This window comes from Rhinolophus sinicus, linkage group LG04 (assembly GCF_036562045.2).
Source record: "Rhinolophus sinicus isolate RSC01 linkage group LG04, ASM3656204v1, whole genome shotgun sequence".
Taxonomy (NCBI): domain Eukaryota; kingdom Metazoa; phylum Chordata; class Mammalia; order Chiroptera; family Rhinolophidae; genus Rhinolophus; species Rhinolophus sinicus.
The window spans coordinates 54,878,426-54,903,943 of NC_133754.1; the positions used below are offsets into that span (position 1 = coordinate 54,878,426).

General features: G+C 45.4%; 1 protein-coding gene and 1 long non-coding RNA gene across 4 annotated transcripts in view; one reads left to right on the top strand and one right to left on the bottom strand.

Annotated features, from left to right (window-relative positions):
• Positions 1–18,486, top strand: part of ATP11A (ATPase phospholipid transporting 11A) — a 132,377-nt gene extending 113,891 nt beyond the window's left edge. Inside the window, exons 26-30 of one of the 3 annotated variants that reach the window (XM_019746568.2) lie at positions 4,812–4,877; positions 5,673–5,776; positions 7,882–8,047; positions 12,760–12,863; positions 14,009–16,659. In XM_019746568.2, coding sequence (XP_019602127.2) covers positions 4,812–4,877; positions 5,673–5,776; positions 7,882–8,047; positions 12,760–12,852 — 429 coding nt within the window. In that variant the 3' untranslated portion in view covers positions 12,853–12,863; positions 14,009–16,659. Of the gene's footprint in view, positions 1–4,811; positions 4,878–5,672; positions 5,777–7,881; positions 8,048–10,125; positions 10,213–12,759; positions 12,864–14,008 lie in introns of all 3 variants that reach the window. The other 2 variants (XM_019746569.2, XM_019746565.2) reach the window with 2 other exon arrangements.
• A 1,243-nt stretch (positions 18,487–19,729) lies between these two features.
• LOC109455185 (uncharacterized) lies at positions 19,730–25,147 on the bottom strand. The gene is made up of 3 exons (XR_002138585.2): positions 24,749–25,147; positions 21,736–21,823; positions 19,730–19,809 (listed from the first exon to the last, which is right to left on the bottom strand). It is a non-coding gene; the product is annotated as an uncharacterized LOC109455185 (long non-coding RNA).
• Between the last annotated feature and the right edge of the window lie 371 nt (positions 25,148–25,518).

The window sequence follows — 25,518 nt, forward strand, 5'->3', positions numbered from 1 at the left end:
CTTTGAGTAAGCATCCTGCATGTATCTTAAAAAGAACTAAAATTTTGTGTCCTGAGGACTGATATTCCAGGATGATGGTAGTATGACAATACCAAAACCAGTGCCATTCATCTAGCACTTTACTTGCAGTTTACGTTCACAAATCTTATCCTCTCTCATTACAATCGTCCTTTCAGTTGAACATTTTCATGGTGTTAAAATTAAGGAAACTGGTTCAGACAGATTAAAGAATGTGTACAAGGTCAGGTAATTATCACTCAAACCCAGGATGTTTGTAAAATTTAGAGTGTTTTATTCCTTGCTAATTCTTGTTTTAATCTCAGTATTACACAGTAAAATGACAGGTGTTTCTCAAGAAGTATCATTAGAAGACTGTGTAAATGGGGAAAAGGACATACATAAAAAGGCATGCTTGACCCGTGCACCCTGGAAATGGGAGTGCTGGTTGATTGGTGCAGTGTGGTCTTGGGGTGCAGACCTGTAGTGAGGCCTTCTCAATGCGATGAGGGCAGTATCTCCTCCTCCTGCTCAAATTCCTGCAGCCCTGATGCATCTCCAACCAAACTTCCATCCAGCAGTGGCGGTTTGAAGTCCTTCACGTGATCCAAGGATTTCCATCAATCCCTTGTTTATCTCCTATTTCCTTAAGGGTGCCCTGAAACCCCACACACCCTAAATGCTAACTTCTAGGATGATACTTTTTTGAGACACTTTTATGTCCTCCACAATTACTACTTGCATGCCTTTGCTCATCTGTTATTGGACAAAACTGTTCATTAGAATTTGAAACAGTGACAGAAAGAGGAACCAAGATAGAAAAAATACAAGTTGGCCTGCACCATTCCAGCTAAGAAAAGCCCAATGAATACCTTGTGTCTCATGGCCAAGAGCTTTGAGAGCCCTCATTCTGCTTGCTAGCCTGTCACGGCAAAGATTCAACACATATCATGTATATCTTGTCATAGGAAAAGCTTCTGAGACACATTATGAACCAGCACACGGGGTAGTTGGTGCCAAATAAGGTATTTAATGTGAGGTGTTGTCTATAGTTATGCATTTGAGAGGTAAAATTTACTCCAACTCACTAACGCTCTTTAGGAGTTAAATAACCTAACAACTTAGAGTTGTAAGAACAAGATGAATAATACTCATAGCACCCCTAATTACAGGTCTGTGAAGGACCCAGTGTGACAGGTCTGTGAAGGACCCAGTGTGGATACTTTCATCCTGTGTGTAGGTGGACAGGAACTGCAGGAGGTTGGAATGACCCAAGGCCACTCCATAGCAATGTCTGGTGTTCAAGCTCTAGACCTCCCACTGTGCCTCAGCATCTCCAGAAGGAGCCTGTCTCATTCTGGGTTGTTGATTCTTAAATTCTTATTTGTTTGGGGGTGGGAGGTAAGAGTGTTAGATCACCTACAAAACTAAAAATGGTATCATGGGCTGGTTCTGGAGTAATTCAAATAAACCTACAAAAAGCAAATAAATAAGAGGCAGTCTCAGGTGAGCGATGCCCTTGGTGCTAAGGTAGCAGGGCAATTTCGAGATTATAATATTTATCACTTTCTGATGGTATTCCTTACAAGTAAGAATGCATCTTCTTGGTAGTATAGTTTAGATGCATTGTTCTATTATTGATCGGCAGTATGTGAGGACCACTTGTTTTAAAGACTTAAATCATTCTAGAGGAACGTTTGTAGATCAAACACAGTATTGAGGGAACAATAGAATCACTGATAACTTTTGAAAAAGAGAAATTCACTTCTGGGACATTTTCTGCACACATATCATGAGCCATAATTATTCCTCAAATGAGAATACTAAGACAGTAATTATTATTGTTGAACAGCAGGATATTCCTAAATGAACACTTGCAAGTTTAGAGCATGTTATAATAGACGTCAAGTAAGCATCGAGATAGCGGAGCTATGAGTACTCACAACTGTGGCAAGAACAAATTATTCCAGCAAACTCGGGAGAAGTATGGAAACAGTATGAAGGGAAGGTGGTAGGTGTTTATTATGGCCATAATTTTGAGAAAACACAAGTCATGTTTGTCATGGAATATTTTTACACATAAAAATTAAGTTGTCCTGAATTGTAGTGCTTTTATGAGCAGGAAAATTTATTGCAAAATATCCATCCTCGGAAGAGAGAGAAAGAAATGTGAGGCGAGGGGGTTAAACTTGCTTAGATCTGGTGGAGTTGCAGGTCCCAGAGACATTCTACTAATTCCCATTATCATCTGAATGAGGCTATCAAGTTAATGGAATTCCCATTGGAAATACACTGTTAGGTTAGGAAATGAGACACAGAGCTTCATGGGGGGTGGGGGGGGAACAGATGTCACTTGGAAAAAAGATTGTCCCTCTGGACAACCCTTTGAGAAAGGGGATTAGTGTCCCAATGAATTATCCCACCTCCCACCGCGAAAATCCATAGAAATAATGGCAAACGATTTTAATAACAACTTGACTATTAGCAATTAGCCTGAGGACTCCCTAAAAACAAATGAGGAGATTAAGAGGAGCTTACTGAAATGTTACCATGTTTGTCCATCTTCATGAGCCAGAAATACCTTGCTGGAGGGCATAAGTGACAATAGAGCAGATAGTGAGCGTTGCCCAGGGTTCTAACCAAAATTCTCAGTTCTGGGTTCAACTGCTTTGTTACTATTCACTTGTAAAAATTATAGCTGAGGCCCATGCGGTTTACTGGACTAGGAACTAGGAGGCCAGATTTGTGATCCCAGGTCTACCATAATCTACCAAATCTGAAGAAGCTCAGCAGTGCCCTAGGGAAGCACCCCCTGCCCTCAGGGAGAGAGAAAAATAAAGAAGCTACTGGAGCGATTGAAAGTTTGTCTCTGATTTGTGATGCTGTAGGTAATATCCTACCACTCTGCTAGGCATGCTCCATTCCCACATTTGCTTTGCCTAACATTTTTAAAAAAGATTTCTATGTTTCCTTCCAAGCAAGGGTGGCAGACTGGCAGGCCTGGGGTGTGAGGAAGTGGAGAGCAGGGCAGGGAGGGCCTTGCTGCCAGCTCCCTCTGCCTGTGCCCACATGGGATTCAGAGCTGCTCATCAGCTTCCTGTGAAACAAAACAGCCACTTGGTTCTCCAGCATATTACTGGCCAAGCATTTTTGTAGGCTCCTGCCAAACTGCAACGGAACTCAGAGTTATAGAATTTTCCTGCCCCAGAGTTAAGCACTGATGAGAGAACACTTTCTGTGGGGGTTTCCCAACCTGATCACTATGGCCTTTGGGGGGGCAGAGTTCCTGGTTGTGATTCTGCCCTGTGCAGTTAGCAGACCCCTGGCCTTTGCCTGCTAGATGCCAATAGCACCCCTCCCCCTGTTGTGCCAACCAAAAATGTCTCCAGACATTGCAAGTGTCTCCAAGGGACAGAATCACACCACACACCCTCCCCCCACCGCACCCCCACACTTGAGAGTCACTGGTATATGTGAATCTGAGTGATGAAAACCCGATTTTGATCATGGTGATGAAGTAAAAAGTGAAAAAGAGACGTTGATTGGGGTCCTTAAGAAGTGTGTCTTTATTACAAAGTCCTAAAACTTTAGTTTTTCTTCTAGAATTCTGTAGTCGTTCTTCCCTCACTAAACATGTCATAAGATGGGCTGCCTACACAGTCACTGGAATTGAGTTATATGTAGTTGTGCGTATTCCTCTGGTGGAAAATTAACTATAAAGGAAGCCATTTGTATTCCGTCTCTTTAATTCTTTGTGAAATAAAGCTTTATTTTATTTTAAAGAAGTACAAGGAACGTTTTCTGAGAGGCATGGTTCACAGAATCTGAAGCCCCAGAAGTAGATCAATTCTTATTGTAGAAATCTTGAAGAATCTTATAGAATAAAATCTATAGACAGAACTGATTTTTTCCCCTAAGAGAAAGAAGTCTCAAGTAGTAGGTGTTTTATTTTGTTTGTGTCTTTGTCCGTAGTTGAGAAATGTGACGTTTTCATGATTTGACTCTTGTGTACTTTCACCACATGGCCATTTCCTGCATCCTGCCAGAGTCCCCAGGGGGCGCCCTGAAACCCTGCTCCCTGCCCCCTCTTCTGGGACTGTAGCCATGTCTGTGGTTCTGGCCATCAGATTGGCTGTGGGGAGCCTTCGTGTAGCTCTGTCTTATCTGTCTTCATTTCTCCCTTTCCTATGATTTTCCCTAGGAAAGCCCCATCCTTGACGTGCCCATACATGATGCGGTTGTTTTCTCTCATTGCTTACTAGCAAAATGTTCTGCAGTTGCTTTCCTTCCAGGGCAGGCGGGTGTTTGAGTTGAGTCCAAAAGAGAACAGACACAAACTCTACTGAGTTTCTTCTTGAATGTACAGAAGGCGTAGGGCTAGGTAATCGGGTGAATGTCTCTTCTCCATGAAACGTGAAATAGAACAGAGCTAGCATCATGAGTATTATAATACCAGCTTTTCGGTATTTTTCTTGCTCTCAGTTTGTGACATTAGGACCGCTCTTTGTTGAGAGTACCGAGGGGACCAATATCAAGGGTGACAGGATGGTCACTGTAGGAAGGGCTCTGTTCCCACCATGGAGTCACTGTCCTGGCCCTGGGGGGTGGTGCCAGGAAGCCAGGGGACCTTGAGGGCCCCAGAGTGTTTACTGCCACCTCCTTTCACTTTGTAGTAACAAGACAAAGTCCCTGTATCTTTGGGGTTTGAAGTATTGGCATGCAAGAACAATGAGATATATTCTTTAACCCTCTTGATTTGAGTGCGAAAGGGGAAAAATATGTACTAACGGACTGCTTGGACTCTGTCCCCACAGATATTTGGAAACTGGACCTTCGGGACACTGGTGTTCACTGTGATGGTATTCACAGTCACACTAAAGGTAAATTCTCTCACCTTGATGTTTCTTCGTTTAGCGACAGTTATCCCCTGCGTGTGTATGTCTCCCCACCCCTGAATTACAAATCCATACCAAATTCCAAATCCACACTTGCACCCAGCCCGGGTGAGCTCCTGGGCCCACTCAGGTCACCATTTAAAGGGGTCAAACACAGACTCAGCACCCCTGGCAACCCAATATGGGAACTTCCAGAATTACACAGAAGGTAGATGAAGGAATGAGCCTTTTCTTTACAAGAGAATTCAGATTAGAATTCTTTTATTTGGCAAGAGCAGCCCTCTCTTAGTGTAATCAAAATATACTTTAACTGAAACAAATTAATGTATTGTGGAATATTCAGCGCTTTTTAAAGTCATATTTTATATGAGATATCATTATGAAAATCCCCAAACCTATCGACCTGAGTCTTAAAAAGAAGATACAAAAGAAATCCAAAAGTGCTTTCCTTCATAAAATATAGCCAACACCTTAAGCTCTTGCCCCCGAGTCCTCCCTGCTGGAGAAACACTTCCAGGGTGCATTTCCCCAGGATCCGGGTGAGAGTTACTAGGAATGTTGTGATTCCAAGGACCATGACATCGCATATTCTTTGTCTCCATTGGAAGAATAAAGTTTTGTTTTTCCAAAGCAGTTTCACTTGGGCATTTTGGCTAAAATTAAGGCGATCGTAGTTTGTTTGTTTGTTTCGTTATTTTCTGGCTTTCTTTCCTAGTTGGCATGGCTCATACTGATATGCCAAGGTAATACCACTACTAACCAGCTTTTTCTTCCTTTTAGCTGGCGTTAGACACACACTACTGGACTTGGATCAACCATTTTGTTATCTGGGGGTCACTGCTCTTTTACATCGTGTTTTCCCTCCTCTGGGGAGGAATTATCTGGTATGAATTTGATCCTATTATGTAATCATTATTACCTTCTGTATCTTCCATCAAGGCTTCAAAACACACATTTTTTGTACAGCCTCTTTCCTGGATGTATTTGTTAATGCCTGCTGTGCGCAAGGCATTGTGCCAGGGCCTGTGGTACTAAGAGGGGGATAAGACAGATGTGGTCCCTTTAACCCCACAACTCACTGGGGGAGACATGCTGGGTAACAACTAATCAGGCTTGTGACAAGTGAGAAACAGACCAGATGCTATAAAGCAAGGGACCTATTTCAGATCAAAGTCCAGAGAAGCCTTCTCAACAAAGTTATTACTTAAACTAAAACCTGGGAGAAAAGCACCATCATCATCATCATAGGCCACACTCATTATATTAAATGCTTTCAAGGATGAGGCAGGGGCTAAGTATTTGACGGCATGTCTCATTCAGTCTTCCCCACAATCACGTTCTCTACACACTATAAATGTTAAAATGGACACAGAGGCCAGTGGAGCTGGCCTTGAGCTGAGGCAGGCTGCACGTGCAAAGCCCTGAGGCAGGGCCCTGGCAGGTGGAAGGACTGGAGAGTGTGTCCTATGTCTAACTGGAGAAGTAAGTAGGGGCCAGCTTCACTGGGCCTATAGGCCATGTAGGACCTCAACTCCAACCTGACAGCAGAGGGACACTGTCAAGGATTTTAAACAGGAATGGCAGAGTCTGATTGCTCTTTTAGAAAGATCACTGTGGGTGCTGTGTTGAAAATGAACTTTTGAGTAGAAAGCAAACAGGACAGCCAGTTTAGAGACTATTGCAATAAAGCAGTCAAGAAATGATGTTGGTTTGCTCAGTCCTGATGAGGGCAAGAAGTGGCTGCATTTCACATCTATTCTGTTACTATCACAAGCATGCCTTTGCCCATTGTTTTCTCTGCCACGAATGCCCTCTCCAGCTAGCCTACCTCTTGAGCTCTTCTTCATTCTTCAAAACGTGGTGGTTCATTGCTCTCTTGAATGCTTCCCTCAAACTGCCTTTCAGGCGGGGCAGGTGCACCTCATCCCTTAAGCATTCGTTCATTCTCCATGGTACCAAAGGACCATGACCTGGGAGGTGGTGCCCCCTTCAACGGGGTGTGCTGTCTTCGCCCTAGGCCTGGCCAGACATGAGGCCAGACACAATGTTCTCTCCGTTTTGTGTCTCCAATATTGAGTACAGCTTCTGGGAAACATAGGCAGCCTCTGAAAACGAAGGAGAAACCTCTCTAATCACTTGTGCCCGTGTGGGCAGTAGCTGATATGACTCAAGCTCTTGTTCCATTACTACCCCCTAGTGACCAATGCCATGCATTACATGTTCTTTGAGACGGGGAAATACAGGAAAACTACCTAAGGGTTGGTGGGTTTCCAACAACCCTGCCCCAAGCTAAAAATCCCTGAAGTTCTAGTGAACTTTCTGAAGCTGTGGCTGTGTAAGAGGAAGGTTTCATCATGAAAACTCTTCTGACTACCTCCTGGGCCATAGGGTTTAGGAATTGTGAAACTGTATGACTCAAGTTCAGCATCGTATGACTTGCTGCATCCTTTTCAACTTCTTTCATGGAGCCCAATCTAGATATTGTCTCTCATTTCTAGATTTGTCTGGTAGGGAAGTCATTTCATGCTCTGTATTTTTATAAAAAAATTTTAAAATGTTTTATGGCATAAGCTTTAGGTAGTTAACTACTTCTGCTGATCAGAACACTTGTATATCTTCATGTTAATAGCCATTGTGATTCTGAGATTTTTAAAAATCACCTATTTTAATCTTTTTAAATCTTTTTTGTTATTCTGAAACTGAACTTCACGGACTTATTTTCCCTTTGGGATGACTTCATAGAATTCCTCCCTGCTTTTCCCATTCATAACACCCCAGTATTATAGGGGAAGCTCTACATCCCATTGTTTATATGAATAATTCAAGGCGGGCTAAATGGCTTGTCCAGTGATTATCGGTGCCAAAACTCAAAACTGCCAGAATAAATGGGCCCTTCATGCTCACAGAGAAAACAGTAGATTTCAGTGTTTCTCCTGATGACCTCTGACCTGCCATCGTGTTGTTTTTTTTTCTTCCCTCAATGCTCCAGGCCATTCCTCAGTTATCAAAGGATGTACTATGTGTTCATACAGATGTTGTCCAGTGGCCCTGCCTGGCTGGCCATCATCCTGCTCATCACTGTCAGTCTCCTTCCTGATGTTCTCAAGAAGGTCCTGTGCAAGCAGCTGTGGCCCAGCGCCACAGAGAGAGTCCAGGTACCCAGCTGCTCCCCGCCAGAGCGTGGGGCGCTGCAGCTCCCCAGGCCCCGAGTGGGAACTAATCATTATAAAGGCCAGCATAAAAGGTTTGAGTTGGAAATGTCATCAGTCCAAGTAATACAAATGGATTTCACGATATATGATTTTAAACATTAACTTAGGTCAAATTCAAGATGACCAATGTTAAGACCAAAACAGCTAGACAGTTGAAATAAGAAAAAGATTGAGAAAGATTAAGCCAATACAAAAGACAAATTATTTTTGTGTAAATCTAAAAAGTATTTTTTAAATCATTACTTTGATGGTAAAATTGCATTATTTTTAAGGATGTTGAATTTGGCTCAAAACTTTACCATTTATATTGGGAAATTCTGGTCATTAGTAGGGCTACTTATTTTCCACATTCCCAAATTGAGGCCGATAAGCTGAATTCTGGATTCAGGTAAGTGAGATATACAAAATGCCCAAAGGTGTTACTTGGAACTTCTGGAAACCACTCTCGCCCTTCTCAGAGTTCTCAGGGAGTACATGTCCCCCATCCCCTCACCCCTGCAATGTCAGGGAGGGCACATCCCTATCCCCTCACCCCTGCAATGTCAGGGAGAGCATGTCCTCCATCCCCTCACCCCTGCAATCTCAGGGAGGGCATATCCCCATCCCCTCACCCCTGCAATGTCAGGGAGGGCACATCCCTATCCCCTCACCCCTGCAATGTCAGGGAGAGCAGGTCCTCCATCCCCTCACCCCTGCAATCTCAGGGAGGACACATCCCCATCCCCTCACCCCTGCAATGTCGGGGAGAGCATGTCCTCCATCCCCTCACCCCTGCAATCTCAGGGAGGACACATCCCTATCCCCTCACCCCTGCAATGTCAGGGAGAGTGTATCCTCCCTCCCCTCACCCCTGCAATCTCCGGGAGGGCCCATCCCCATCCCCTTATCCCTGCAATGTCAGGGAGAGCACATCCCTATCCCCTCACCCCTGCAATGTCAGGGAGAGTGTATCCTCCCTCCCCTCACCCCTGCAATCTCAGGGAGGGCACATCCCCATCCCCTCACCCCTGCAATGTCAGGGAGGGCACATCCCCATCCCCTCACCCCTGCAATGTCAGGGAGAGCATGTCCTCCATCCCCTCACCCCTGCAATCTCAGGGAGGGCATATCCCCTGTCTCCTCACCCTTGTGATTTGCCCATGAAGGTACAGAATCTCAGTAAAGAGAATGAAGGATCCTGGTATGGGGGCAGAAACCATAGCAGGGGCTGTTCCTGCAGGTTGCATATCTTCCTCCTAGAGCACAGGTGGTTGTGCAGGTGAAGGTCGTGGGGAGGGTGTAAGGCAGAAGAGGATGAGTCACATTCTGGGAGCAGTGATGAGGCACTCTGGAAAGCTCAGATGGCCCCAAAGGTCTCCATCTCCAAGTTCTGTTGGTCTGCGTTAGGGACGAAAGACAGGTGGCCCTCCACTGGAGTTTGAGTGGAAAGGGAACGAGTACTGCGTTTGCCCACCTCCAGCAATCTCAGCAGTTGAGTGGGATCCAGTTGTGAGCTTTCTTAGAACTCTAGGACTGATTTAAAATGTGGAAGCCAGTGCCACCAGCTCCCAGTGATTCCCTCCGTTATGCACCTGCCGTGTGTGTGAAGTCAGTGCTGCCACAAACTCAGGAGGAGATTAGCAAGAGTGCACATGTCCAACTTCACGGCGAATTGTTTCAAGTTATCACCCTAAACAAGTGGTATGGGACAGGGATGTTTGCAGGGCTTTAGCCTTTCCCTTTGGTGGCAAGGAGGAGAAATACAGCAGGAATGGGAGGGGCGCACTGCCCTCCAGGTGAGAGTCCCTGGACAGGGAGTGGGGGTGGGGGCGGGAACGCTAAGCCTGTTAGGAATGTGCTGGCATTGTGTGGGCTCAACCTGTGCGGAAGATGTTGTTGGCATTTAACCAGACTCACAGTCTCCTCTTGTTTCTCTTTTCCTTTCCTCGTTCCCTCCCATCTTCGACCTCTTTGCCAAAATAACCACTACCACCTTGTCTAATGATGTGCATGGTCCCTCCTGAACCTTCTGGGACTGGCAGACTAAGAACCAGTGCCTTTCTGTTGAGCAGTCCACCATCTTTATGCTTTCTCAGACTTCCAGCAGTCTGAGTTTCTGAAGAAACAAGGTGATGCTTTTCTGTCTTTTTGCATGTTTGGGATTATAGTCACAGGACAACAGAGGGCTGACTTTTAATATCAAGAGCTATTGAACGCAACACACTCTGGGGGTTTATGTCTCGTGTGTTTGTTATAACCAGCACCACACCAGGAAATCCAGGGATAACTTGTACCTGGAGAGGTGGAAAAGGCACGTGGGTTGTGTTTTCTATCAATGCCACTAACCAGTGTTTCTCTCTCAGCGTCCATTGGAAGTAACAGATCCCACCTTCAAGGAGGCGGCTGCGTCCTCACTCAGGCCCTGCTCAGAGGGTCAGGCTATGCTGCCTTTAAAATTCATGGCCCCTACGCACGAAGGTGTAGGTGTGGCCCTTCCTAAGTCACACGAGCCCCTGAGTGAGCAATGTTACCTCAGTGCCGTCCTTCTCTCCACAGCCCATAGAGGAGGAGTAGCAAGACCTCCTCACTCACACTCACCTCTATAAATCCATTCTGCAGACAGGGAAACTGAGGCCTCCAAGGTGAAGTGTGCACAGGGCCCTTCAGAGCACTGCAGAAAAGGCGAGACTTAGGAGAGCCACTTGGACTGTGGACAAAGCCAGGAGAGATGTATTTGGGGTCAAATGTTTTACCAAATTCTCTTAATTTTTTTTTTCTTTAACCTGACTGTTTTTACCAAAAGCCTTCTACTTTGCTTTAATTGGCTGTAGTGGCCTTTTTCTCAGCCATATAGGGCTATTTGCACAGCATTTCTTTCTCTGTGGCAGCTGCCTGAGATTAAAGCCTTTTCATCCAGAGCCAAGATTTCAGGGACAAAGCATTGTCTAGGGAATGTTTTCTATCTGTTTTCCAGTGATATGTTCATGTACCTAAATACTGCATTTATGTGTGCCCCCAAATTAATGATACTTTGAAAACACATTTGGTATTACTATTTTACCAATGCAGCTTGTTTAATAGGAAAATGCCTGAAGCAAGAAAAAAAAGCTTTTCTTTTTTTTTAAATAATAGCTCATCCTCTATACATTTTGAATACTATTTTTTAACTAACAGGCTAGTATATTTTTTTCAGTTCAAGTAATTATTGGCAATCAAAACTTTTCTAATCTGGTGTCATGAGAACTTGTTAGAATAAGTTACATAACTTCATGTCACTGTTTACATACTTGAAAACATTTAGGATGGAATTATTAGGAACATTTTAATAAGTCACAGGAGGTGCTTATGAAAGTCATTCCATCATGCCAGCTCTGGGCTAAAAATAAATACTCTAATGATCGATGCAGTTTATTAAGAGTCAATTTGCTTCTGTACCTTTACAGAAGTCAGGCTCTAGCTGCTTGGAGAAGGTTGTCACTGAGCGTTCTATGGCCACATGGGGTGTGACCCACAGGTATCCCCACACCCATACCTTCACACAAAGTCCCTGCAGCCAGCATGCCCCTGGCATGCACAAGGTGAATGCTTGTGTTGCTATAAAACTACTGGACTCCTGCGAAACTTTGGAGGAATAAACAGTTAACTAGTCCTTATGTGGAATATATTGTACATGAAATGGATGGGTTTTTTTTTTCCTTTTAATCTGTTCTATTGAAAAGTAAAACATCACAGGCACCATATATATATATCCCTATGTTAATTTTTACATATAATTGAATTACATATAATCCCATCCTTGCAAAGGGCAGCAACTCCACCTCTTGTTTAGCTCTCCTTCTGCTCTGCAGAAGACATTCTGCAATTCAGACCTTGTGGTTCTTTACCTTTTTAAAATCCCTTCTTCCTTTTACTGAGAAACTAATATGGTTTGACTAGAAAATTTCAGTGTTCAGACGCCCAGCACCGCTGACCTACAGCCATCAGGATCCTGGTCTTGGGCAGGACTTTTCTGTTTGACTCGAGACAGGACTGAAGGACAGAGATGGGGACAGAGGAACAGGGACGGGGCCGAGGGAGAGGGAGAAACACAAGGAAAGGGACGGGCAGCAGGACAGAGAGAGACAGCAGGAGGAGGTCGGCAGGCACACTGTCGCCGCCTCAGGGAACCTTGAGGGGATGGCAGCACAGCTGTCTGAGGGGATGGCAGCACAGCTGTCTCGTCAGTGGCACTCGAGCAGATGAGCAGCAGGATTTTTAGCTTCAGGGTTCTAGAAGCGCTTCCTGTGCTCTTGACAGAGACTGGCCTTGGCTGTGTGGGGAGCAAGTGTCAGGAGGCCCTTCCAGCGGAGGCCCTGCTCTCCCGCCCGGCCCATCTTCTCTGCACTGGCTCTTTTTCACATGGAGGACACTGTTAGGCAGACCATCTCTTTCCGGCAGCAGAGCCCCTGGGAGGTGCCCACACTGAGAGCCCTGTGCCCAATCTGCTGCCCTGAGCTTTGCACAGATTCCACATCAATCCAACGTGCCCTATTCATTCTGAGGGGCCTGGTGAGCGGCCCTTGTGGGCGCTGGCTCCTACATCCCAGCTGCGTGGCTGGATTTTGCCCTCGGCCAGCTGGAGAACTCTCTCGGTTCCCCATGTGGCAGCCATCTCAGTGTTTTTCCTCGCCTTGCAGAAGAGCTCGAATCTCAAAACAGCGGTCGATGCCGCGCCGAGCACGGACAGGCCACTTCTGAAGGACGTCTTGCCGGGGCCGAGGCGTGATTAGCCCAAGGATAGGTAACAGCGTCCACCATGCCGCCTGGCAGGCTTCCTGGGTGTGCTGTGATCCTTTCAAACTGTCTGTTTTTTCCTCCAAAGTTTTGCTGTGCTGTGCCATTTTCGATAACAAAGATTCATTTTTTTTTAAACTAAAGAAACACTTTTTGCAAACACATGTGTATTACTATCCCAGGTAAGTGACCTGCTTGAAAGTGGTTGGACTGCATATGGTTGAGTATTATGCACACACACACGTGTGGATGTGTGCACATCCCCTACATGTACACATGCCGTGATGAACGTGGTTCCACGTGCACTTATGTGGCAATCCTCGCCTGGTGTGTTCGGTGCTTATTGTGCCAGAACAAATCTCATTCCTCGTCCTTGGTGGTGGAAAAAGTTTCACCTAAAAGGTCTATCAGGAAAGCCCACATTTGGAAATTAAAAAAAAAGGAATATTGTGTGATTTGCTTTGAACATCGATTGGCCCAGGCAGATGTCTGGTATGGATGTACTGTTGTCTACCCGCTGAAACATAGAGCTGTGTCTGGGCCTGAAAAACAAGGAGAGCAAATGCAACCACGTTCACAAAGCCTTCTGAGCTAGGTTTCTCAGGTTTGACAAGCACGTCCATCTTTTCTACCCAAAAGTAGGCATGCTTGGAATGGTTATGCCTTTAAAATAGATTTCTCCTGTACAGTTTATTCCCTCCCTGCCTGTTAAATTGAACAATGTCAAGGCCATGTCACCGGTCTCCTTGGGCTGTTAATAAAACACCACACCGACCACGTTTGTGTGAATAGAGAAACGTGTAGGCTGGAGACAGTGAGCCCGTCAGTGCAACGTGGACCCTGGTGTCTGGGGGGTGGTTTAGCACTCCAACATTAAAGGAATCAAACTGACGTAATCTCTGGGACCGTTGCATATTTATGAACATTGTCTTTACCTGACGATGGAACTAACAAAGGGAGATGTTCGTAGCCCGAGCATGGTTGACATGCTGCCTCTGTGTCACAGTTCAGATGAGATGGATACCTTCCGGCCGGTGTCCTGCAATGGGCGTCCATGACCAAAGCAGTGATGGCAGTGGTTGCATTAGATCAGTGTTAATGGCATTCTCGTGGAGGGTCCTGGGACTGACTCTCTTTTCTGTTCTCCAACAGAGCACGTGCACACAGAGTCAGTACCACCTCTCAGAAGTCAGCTATCTTGCCTCTCTGCACAGCCCCAGCCTCTCGGCCGCGCACCCAGGCCCCTGCTCCAAACAGGTGACAGTACCGTGCCCAGAGAGCAAGGAGTGCTTGGTCCTCCCTCCCATCGCCGGTGTCTCAGACAACCATTGTCATCCCAGCTGGAGACCCTGCTCCCATGGGCCCTGTGGGGAGACAGCTGGCGAACAAATCACCAGTTTAAGCCTTTAAGAACCGCACCTCAAGTGTGTGTGTTGTGCACGTGTGTGCTTTTCTTCTGCCCCCAAAAGGAGGAGGAAGGGGCAACAGCATCTGTCTGGAGCATGTAGGCTGGCAGTTGGATCGAGCACTGCTTTGTCGTTTCTTGCAGGCCTGGTAGCTTTGTGCATTTTGTTGGGCTACTAAAAACAAGGACATGCACAGGTCCTGGTACATCCGACCATGTATGGAGGCCCTTTTCGCCCCAGGTCAGGGTCTGTGTCTGGACCCTCCGTTATCATCTCCGCCACATGCGTCACCTGAGGAGGACATCTGCTTGGATATTGGCAGTCTAGCTCCGAGTGAGAGGAAGTCACACCCACCAACCGTCATTTAAGCACAGACGTGACTTGCCCTCACCATGGGACAGATGGGTCTGGCCTCTGCACTTCCTTTCTCCAGAGCCCTCTGGTATTTCTGCTTTTGGCACGGACACTCAAATAATCATGCATCCATTTCCCGTTAGAGTCGCAGACCATGCTATTGCTTTTGTTCAGAGCCCTCCACATACTGAAGTGAATTTTAGGGGTTGTGTCTGATTCAAAGTTTGTTTCTCTGAGGAAAGTGTTACTCCTGTATGTTTTGGGGGTATCTTTGAGTGTTTCAATGTCTGCTCCTTTCCTGTCTCCTAGCTGCCTCTGTGGAGGGGGAAAAAAAAAGAGTATTCACATGGGAGGAATAGGTAATACTGTCCATTTAAGCTTGCCCAGTACAACTTTTGAGATAGTTGCATCGTACTCCCAAGGATTAAGCTTATCTATTTACTATTGTTGGGAAATATTTATTTTATGGGTTTGTCCGAGACTGATATCTGGCTGTGATGGTCAGACACCCTTTCAACGTCCTCATCAAGAGGTGGCCTCTAGGTGCGGTGTTCGTCTTCCAAAATCTATTTCAGGCCAACATTTGTCTGATGGCGAGATGGCCTGTTCCAAAAAGCAATATCGCCATCCTAGACTGCTGCCATCCTCGTAACGCTGACCAAACCTTGCTCTGAGTTTTCTGTTAAATCTCTGCTTGTCTTAGCGTGCGGTCCAGTGTTTTCTTTGGGGTGGGTAAACCATGAGAAGGCTGCTATGTTGTAAAGTTCCTGTCCCTTTTCTGTACTGGTATTTATATTTCTAGAAATAACCTATTTGACATAGCCTTAATGGTCCGTAATGAAGACATTTCAGTTTGAGATTCAAACTTCAGATGTTAAAACTGATGCCTTTTGAGAAAAGCATCACCCGAAGCTCAACTAAAAGCAGGTACTTTGTCCACTGCCGGATTTCGTGCTATGGAATTTGGTAAGTGAACAATGAATATCTACTTCAGAGATGCTTGATGTTAGATACTTTTAGAAGTGCAAATTTCACAATTTCATTCTGTAATGTTTCAGCTAAAACAGTGAGTTGAAGTAGGGGATGAATTAACAGCAAGAACGGTGAACACAGAGTAGTTGGGATAAAATAAGGTGAAGTGTAAACGCCATACCAAAGACCAGGATAATGAATGTTTGGCTTAGAGGAAGACAGAGAAGGAGGAGGGCGCCACTTCCATCCTGAGGGTCCGCCTTGTCATACCCTGCAGTACCCATCCTGTCCTCCTGTCACTCATGTCCCCATGATCTGTGTGTGGTGGCAGCCCTTGGCCCTTCTGCTCCACAAAAGGCCCTGCAAACAATGGTGTGTACATTTTTACAGCTGTTTTTAAGAACCTAATATGGGTATAAATGTAATACCTGTAGGGGGACAGATTCTCTGTATGTTTAGTTAACAAATTCTTTGTAATGTATTTTTTTAGAAAACTTAAAATTGCCTTTGCACTAAAGTATTTTCATAGCTGTTTATATCTCTTTTATTCATTTATTTGTTAACATACCATACCTAATTTTTAAAGTATGTTTTTAAAACTTTTTTTTTTTTAAGTTGATGAAATTTTGGCCACTTTAAATTCTGCTGAGAGTTTTAGCTGAATGTCTCAGTACCTGATGAATGTGAATTTTCAGGTTTGATTTTATTCTCTACACCTGTTCGTTTTTTTGGTGTTTCTGGTGGCAGTGATTAGTTAATAGGCATATTTAGAGTATGATAATTTGCTATGCTTCTTCTTCCCAGTTCATTACAATTTCATCTGTTTTTTGTTTTGTTCTTAATTTTTATCCTTCAGCCTTAAAACAGAAGCTTCTGGCTTGATGGTTCAGTATCTTCTTTCTACCTATATTGACAGTTACCACTTACCTCTGATAATTCAAGTCTCATTATGAAAGTCACTAAAACTTTACATGCTCCAAAGTGATTTTTAAAAAATTGTTGGGAAAATGAAGGGACTGTGCCTGATCACTTGAAATAGATAAGGGACATGAGATAAAAAATAAAATAAAAGGAGGAAGAAAAGGACCCCCCTGAAATGACATTTCAGATATGTCTCTGATATTCAGATACTCAGGTATTAGTGTGATTTTTCACCTTACAATAGTTAGTATTTACTTGCCTTCATCTTACTTTAAAGCAAGTAATGTCAACTTTATGCATTTTTCTTAGTTTTGAAAACCTTTTTCATGACTACACATTAATAAATTATTAACTCATAATTTCCCATGTTGGTTTGAATATCTGGTTCCTCACCTGTACTCCATCCCAACAGCAAGTCATGTATAAGGCAAGCATGAGTGGTCCTGACCATGTTGCATTCTCTTGCTTTCAGCTCCATGTCCACTCACAGCCATACACGTGCATGTGTGCCAACTAGCATGCACACATACAAGTAATACATTCCCTAGGCCCCAAGTATCCTGCCTCCTTCCTAAGGGGACCCTGTGAGGTGTCTCTGGGAAGATAAGCCTCCTTGGACCTCCATGTCCAGTGTCCAGGCAGGACGCTGGAGCTTAACAGGGCAGCCCCAGGATCTGAAGCAGAGCGGCTGGATGACCCAAGCTACAGGCAATACCCTAGCCTAAGCTCCTCCTTTTCAGGATGTCCAGCTCTCCCTCCCCCACTGACACTTCTTCAAAGCTCAGTCCTTAGGACACGTAGCATCTGGACTTTACTGGATGCAGCGTGTCTGCCAGGGCAGCTAAGAGAAAAGGCGTCCTTCTTTTGGCATCTCCTACTGGAACCCAAATCAACCCATTCCTCTGCATTTGATTCAATAGGGTGAACACAGACCAGGTAACACCCGGAAGGGCATGGTCCCATAAGACTTGGTGGTGGCAGTGAACTAGGGAAGGAGAACAAAAACAACCAGCTTCTGCAATAACAGGTTTATAGATTGTAGTTTTGCCTGGTGAGATTTTGTAGCTTTAACTACAAAAATGTCTCTCACATACCGTTATAAATATTTGTAAATTGCTGGGCATCGATCAAATGTTCAGTGCAAACTAAAGGAAGTTTTCTTCTGGCCTTTTTTTAAAAACCACTACGTTCATCTGTTTTGCACTGACTAGTAATACCTAATGCAACCACTTCAACTTTATTTTAAAATTAATATTATTTATTTTACAACTCAATATAACAGCTTAGTATGCAGTTTCTTGCATTCTACATTTTTTTGGAAGTTTCCCATTTGTAACTTTAAATATAGGAAAAAATATCTGTTGTCAATTGCATTCTTTTTTTTTTTTTTAAGCTAGAGGGTAGGTGAGTGGGAATGAGAATCATTCTGATATTGTCTATAAAAAAGCTTTAATGAATATGTGTTGGAAGTATTATTAAAGTGATTCTACTTTTGCAGAAAAAAATCTAAAGATCAGTTTCTATAGCTTTATTTTTTACCTTATCAAAATATACAGAATTTTAATATGCATATATTGTCTCTGACTTAAAATTATGTGTGTTGCATCGCCGTTTGAAATGTCCATTGATTATGTAATGTAATAAATGAGAATCTTCAAAAATGTATTTAATATGAATGGTATCTATAATTATCATCACAAATACTGGAATTTATTTTTAAATTATTGAATATAGTAGGTGCATTTAAGGTAATAAATCATCCTCCAGTCATGTTTAATTGATGATAGTTCATTAACCTGCTTTGAAAAATTAAATTGTGAATTAAACCAAATCTTACACTTCTGTAAAGTTTATTTTGTATGCTGTTTTTAACTTTTATTTCTGTAGATAAAGTATGAGTTAATATTAATTATATTGGACTTTTCTGCAGATTATCTAAGGAGACTTGAATCTGCTTGCAATAAACAAGAAAAAATGTCTGGTTTAGTTTTCTTTATATAAAGAAAGAAAATCAGAGAAGTTGGACTCAAATATCTGCTAACAAGCTACAGAGTAAAGCACTGTTAAAGTGTCAGTGTTTCTGTTTAGGATAAAGTGGAATACATACTGTGGGAACAGCTCCCCTGGAAATGTGTGGGGTCAGGTGGTTTCTGGGCCCTACTTGCCGCTGCTGGCTCCCTGAGTCCCCCTGTACTCAGCTGTGCCCAGCTGTGGATTCAGGGGCCCACACAGAAGAGGAAACTCGGGATCAGATTTCCTAACATTTTGTCCATCCCCACCTCCCCTCCCTGACCATCCTGCCAGAGACCCCCACTTGTAGCCACGTATCTGGGGTCTAAATTCCCCTTTCCATCTAGATTCTTCTCCCCTCCAGCTCCTCAGGCCCTACATGGGTCTCCATTGCTCTGCTGGTCACACCCAACTCCATTACAGTAGAAAGCAAGTTAGTTCTGTAAGCCACCACTCCCCACCCAGTCAGATCCTGGGTGCTGCCTAAACACCCCAGGAACACCCCGCCTGGCTCTGGAGGGTCTATGGCTTTGCCCCTACCCCAGCCCAGCACCTCTTCCCCTTGTGTAACCATCTCCCTCCCTGCCTGCTGGCTGCCACCCCCTCTAGCTCCTTGTCTGGTCTGAAGACTAACCTCAAAAAAACCCCACAAAACCTGAGGCCAGGTCCTAATTCCTGGGATTCTGACTCTGCTGGGTGACAAGGGTGGAGCTAGATTGAGAATCCCCACAAACGGTTTCCCTGAGGCGAGGCTGCCACTGTCTCCTTCCTTGAAAGCTGACTGTGTTCAGCTCGGGGTGTTGCCTCCTTGGGGCCAGTCCAGACCCCTATGTGCAATTCTAAATTGGGACTTTTTCCCCAGCCCTTGGATGCCATGAAACAAGCACACAGCAAGTGCTCAGTAACGTGCTGAATGGGTGACCTTTGCTGTCAGACCAAACCTCAGTATCCAACACAGAACTCTACAAAATGCCAGGCCTGCAACAGGAAGTAAATGCCACAGGTTAATCCAGGGTCCAGTGCCGCTGGCACATTGTTGTTGTCCACAGTCCTCACCTGCTGCAGGTGACTTGAACATGTGACCACACTAATCCTGGCCAATGGGATGAGCCGAGTGCACATTGGCACGAAGCTTGGCAGTGTAAACAGCCAACACCATCATCATGTAACAGGGTAGAATCCTTTTCCTTCTCCCCTGTTTGACTCTTACCATAAATTCTAGACTGCATTTCTCCCAGGGCCTTCAGGAAAATCCTTCAGTTGACTAGAGGAATTCTGCAAAACAGCTTCCTGAACAGATGGGAAGAGATATGCAAAGCCATGACTGTTTATCAAACATTTATAGGAATCTCAGGACAACTCAGATGAGCAGGGGTCAAGAACATCAAGAACTTACTGGGAACAGATTTGGAGATTCCCCACCACCACCCCGTTCTTTGGATCCCACCCCTTGCCACACCCATTCTCCCTTCCCTTCACATAAAAGAAACCTGAATTCTGGGCTCTCTTAAGATGGATTTGAGGCACTATTAGGTCTCCCATCTTCTCAGTTGCTGGCTTCTCAACCAATAAACCTTTCCTTGTCCCAAAACTTGACTTTTTGGCCTTTCAAAGTATGGGGCACACGAGTCTTGAACCAGTAACAATCATTGAGATACATGTATGAGTCTTAAGCCTGACAAAGGCCCGATAGAAACCAGAGAAACCCATCATCTATGACTCAAATGAAGAATTTCTTACTTACTGAAGCCATCAAATCCCACAATTAGTAAACAGGTGTCACAGCTAAAGCTAGTCCATCTGGAGTAAACACTTGCTTCTCAATGTCCAGAGAAATTTACACTCAACATCCACAGCACATTATTCAAAGGACCCTGTTTCTAGCCTTACATCATTTTGTTTGCTGTGCTGACACATCAGCAAGATCCGAGAAATCACAAAACCCTGGAAGCCACAGAACAATCGTACCTTATCACGTAGGGGCCTTTGGACAGGTGCTGTCCTAATGTATTTGTTCAAACTTTAGTGAGTAATATATATTCCTTGATGTATTATTTATTAAAAGTATATATTATCCTTTAAAACTCGTTACACAAAATCAGAATTTGAGAAAAATTCACTTATCAATGCTCTTATTCACTTGTGTGGTTTTTTTTTACAAGATTCAAAGAAAAGGAAAGGGTTTTAAGATAAGTAAGAATAAACAAGTCTTCTTGAGAATCTCAGACAGTTTTAATACCTTTAGAATTTTCAAAAGACCTACTAGAGAGCCTCAAAATATGAGTCAAATATCAAAAAAATGATGTTTGAATTAGCTAAGATTTTGTTTCATTTATGAAAATCGTAGTTCCTCAATCTTTATAAACTAGTTAAGCAAAAAGTATATATGTGATTTGGGGCAAATGAAGGGTAAAGTATTGACCAATGACATTAAATATATCAAACCTGAGACCTTGCTATTATTGTCAGCATGTGTAGTTTGTCGTATGACAGGCAAGAGGAAACAACTACTGTGAACGGTACAGTGTAAAAGAATAATCAGGCAGCACAGAAGTAACCACCCTACGTGGAAATAAATCTGTATCTTCCACAAGCACTATTGACACAGGGACATAAAACAAGCTACCTGCTAGCTCACTGCGTTCCTTTCCTGGGGAGGCTGTAACAAAGCACCATAACCTGGGTGGCTTAAACACAGGAATTAATTGTCTCACAGTTCTAGAGGCTGAAGTCCCAGTCGAGGTGTTGGCAGGTTGGCTCCTTCTGAGATTCTGTCCCAGCTTCTGATGGTGACCCTGAGCATTCCTTGGCTTGTACACATTCCATTCCTTGATGTGTAGACACATCACCCATCTCTCCCTTCATCTTCACATGGTGTTCTCCCTGTGCGTGTCTGTTAGGTGCCTACCCTAATGACCTTATTTTAGCTTAATTGTCTCTATCAAGAACCTGTCTCTCAATAAGGTCACATTCGGAGGCACTGGGGGTTAGTCTCTTTTGGGGGAGACACAATTCAACCCATAAAACTGTTCTGGGGGAATCATTGGGATACTTAGTCCAGCTTTAGGGCAGTTGGGGCGAGCACAGAGGCTGTGCCTGCAGGGTCCATGTGAAGAGGTGAATAGCAGTGGGTGGGGAGGTGTTTCACCAGGGGCAAGGTTCCACTCCACCTTGGCTCACATCCTCCACCTGGAGGGAGCTGCACGGGGTACTTACTCGCCAGGACTTCCATCTGGCCCTCCTGGGAATGCAAGTCCTCCTTGGGTCTCCGAGCCTGGGAAGGCCCCTTGTTGACATGCAGAACCTAATTGAGGAAGAAGAGTGAAATTGCCTCATGTGAAATTGAAGGCTAGAAATTAGGATGTAACCCGTCTCTCATGGCTGCACAATTTCCTCACAAATCACTCTGTCTCCTAATAGAGAAGAGTTGCTCTTTGGTAGGTAAGTGATCTCTCCGTTTCTGGGCTGTGGCTTCAGTTGCAGTGAGTTATCCCTGTCAGCACCAGAGTGCCCATCAGAAACAAGTCTCCTGTCAGCTGCTGACACATTTCTCACATTTCTCTTTTTAAAAATCTTTGAAAGGTGGCTATGTTTGCTGTCTCTCTTGCTTGCCGTCCTCTTCTCAGTATACCCAAATCAGGCTTTTATCTCCTCCTCCCCAGGGCGGCAGGGACCCACCCACCACCCAGGATCCCATCTTGTCTTCTTCCCCTGCCTTGCCTGGGTTCACAGCCCAACTTGATACTAGGAGGTAAGCTCCATGAAACTGGGGACTATGCTTTGCTCCCTGTGAATGCCCTGTGTCCAGAGTGGGGCCTGGGACCATGTCATTGCCTGAACAAATTCCTCCTGAAGGGATGGCCCCTCAGGGCACCTCAGCATTCCAGACAACCAGGCTCCTTAATTTGCTTCCCACATGTCCCAGTTTGTCCCCTCCCCACCCTGGACCCAGCATGGTGGGGCAGAGTCTGAGACACACTAAGGGTGCCCCTTAGGTTCTCTGAGGTGAGGAAGGGTGTCTTGTCACCCTTTTTCTTTGCCTCATTTGGAGAGCAGGGAGGTGTTTACCAGCTAAGGTGTTATTACTTCTTTTACTATAGACTTTTTTTGAGAGAAATGCTTTACGAAAAGGATTTAATCTCAAACGGTAAAGTTTCAAACACTAAGTCAGAGAAACTGGGGGAACTTTGGAAGGCTAATGAATCTTCCTCAATTGTTTTTACTGGGCACAGTGACCAAACAGGGATGGCTTTGAAGGACTCCAACCATGAGGGACCACAGATATCCATTCTCACAACCTTCCAGGTGGTACTAAATGCAATGTGCTTGCTATAAGTCTCTACAATTGATATGGAACATGCAGCAGGCAAACTGCAATTTCCACCTCTCAGGATAGAGCTCAGAACATGTGCCAAGCCCCCATCATGTGCTCTGAAAAGCTATGCTCTTCTCCGCAAGCATGATACCCTCATGTGAATTGTCCCTTAGGTTTCTGCTCCTCGGGTGCACTTTTTAGAACCCCCTTTGTGATGGTAATTTCCTTGAGCCTCACTGGGGCTTCAGTAACCCTGAAAGCCACAGAGAGTCACAAAGAGTTCATCTGGCCATGACAAGACAGACACCAGCAGGGCGCTGTTCAAGACAGTGATAATCTGAAATTGGCTTTGTTCTTGGTGGAATTCATTTCCTCTTGAATTACCCCAACGTTAGAATTAGCTCTAACATTTTCTGAACAGCACAGAAATCTTGGGATTTTGTCTGTATTTTCACTGCATTGGTGACCATGTCCCAAAGCAATAAGGGTTCATGGAGAAGAAAAGACGCACTGTGATTTGTTAGTTCCCATGGAGCTGCCTGCCAGTTCCGTGGCAGTTCATGGGGTGTATAGCTGAGATGATTATTCACGGTCCTGAGTGGGAATCTTCACATTGTGGCAGAATGAGTTTCAGTTTGGAGTCTATGCCTGTGGAATTTGAGCCTGGAGCCTGCACACAGTCTCCTCCTGGGGTCAAGGCTCTAGTCACTGGTCACTTCCTTTCATTTTCTGCATCAGTGGTGCTCTCGGTTTGCACATCCTGCAGAGAGCGCCTCCTGGGCGGGCCCCATGGGTTGCCTTCCTTTGGACTTTATTGCTCCATTAAATGATATTTAATATAGCCCATTGAAGAGAGTGTTACCAGGGGGTCTTTGATGCTGTCATGGGAAATGAGGTCTTGGTCTTTAAATAAAAAGGTAAGGAACACCACGTTGGCCCGTTCTTACTCTCCCCGAGCCCCCCACCAGGCTTTTAGGGGTGTTTCTAGTTATAAGTGCCTCCTGGGCCATTCTGTGAGAGAAACTATTGGGCTGAGGGAGTTCCCCTTCTCTTTAATTTCCTGTTCCCCTTAAATAACCCCACTTCTCCAGTCCAGCACGCCCCCTTCTTCAGTGAATCCTGACGGCTTTGTTCACTCAGGAACCTGTTTTCATGCCACCTCCACCGCAGGAGAGCATGGTGCTTGGGACACAGCATCCCAGGCAGTGAGAGCCCAGGCTGCTCTGCAGAGCTGCCCCACTGTGCACATTCGGGTGCCAGGGAGCACGCCCCCAGGCAACGCTGTGCAGCCGGTCAGGGACCACACCATGAGGAGGAAAGTTCTGCCACCAGGTCAGTTACTGCCTCCAAGTTATTGTCCGCGCATCCCCTGGGCGGGGCTTCAGCATCACTGTGACACTTCGAGGTGGTGTGTCCTGCACTTAGAGTTGCCTTTGGGTTTATATTTATTTCCCTCTTGGCAGAACTCCATTTTTGTTTTATTCAAAAGGGCTGCCCACTTTTACCCACGGAAAGTAGACATTTTAAAAACCCAATTAAAATAAAGTTTATATCTAGGTCAACATTTGAATGTTTTAGTATTTCTATACCACCGCGGTTTTTTGCTTGCTTGTTTGTTTGTTTGTTGTAGTTCTAATCAAGAACTTCTATTTCCCCGGATCTTGGAAGACCCAAGAAGTAAAAAGGATCTTTTTTTTTTTCTCTTTGTCTTGCAAACGTATTCCAAAGTTAATATCCAAGTAGTCGGCGGCTCCGCGGCACAGGGTCCTGCGTGCTTCTCTCTCAGGGACGTTCTTTTGAATAAATATCGAGGGGTGCAGTGAGTTCCTGCCTACCTCATGCCAGAGGACTTGAAAATGGGTAGCCATAGTACTAATAGAATGAGAAGCCCTGATTTCCCGGTTTTTGACCTACGCGTAGTGGCGACTGCTTCCTTAGATCCCGAGGACAGCCCTCCAGGTGGCCTGGACCCCGCACAGGTGAGGGTGAAGAGCAGGCTCCTCCTCCTGGGAAGTCTCGGAGAGCAGGGGAAGATCGAGGCCTATGGTGTTCCCGGAGAGGACTCACAATCTCCCTTCTGGCCAACTCTGACCCGGTCCCTTAGGGGGGTGGGTGGGGCCCCCATTTTGCAGGTGAGTCCCAGGATATGGGGCAGGGGCCAGGGAGAATCCCGAGCAGACCCCCACGTCCAGCCTGTGCCTCTATGGTCGTGCAGTCCGTGTCCGGGGTTGGCATGACCCCAAGTGTAGGGGCAGGAGACCCGCCCCTTGGCACGACCCCTGCCCTGCTGCTCTAGGCTGACAAGGTGGTGGTGGTGGGTCTTCCGGCAGGCGGAGAGAGGAGGGCTGGGCTGGGCTGGGGGGCCCGCCCCCTCCCGCCTCCCTGTCACGGGCTCCCTCTGCCCAACCCTTCCGATCCCGCCCCTCCCACCAACTCCTCCCTCTCCTGCCCTCCACCCCGCCCCCTTCTCCTACCTCCTTACCCCTCCCCATCCTGCCCCTCTCCCAGACCATTACCCCTTCCTCCTCTCCTCTGCCCTGCTCCTCCCCCTCCTCCCTGCCCTGAGCCCTACACTCCCCTTCCTCCGCACTCTCTCCCTCTCCCCTACCCGGCTTCTGCTCCCCTCCTACCTCTACTCAGTCCCCGCCGCCCACCTTGCCCCCGCCTCTCCCCTACGCCCTTCG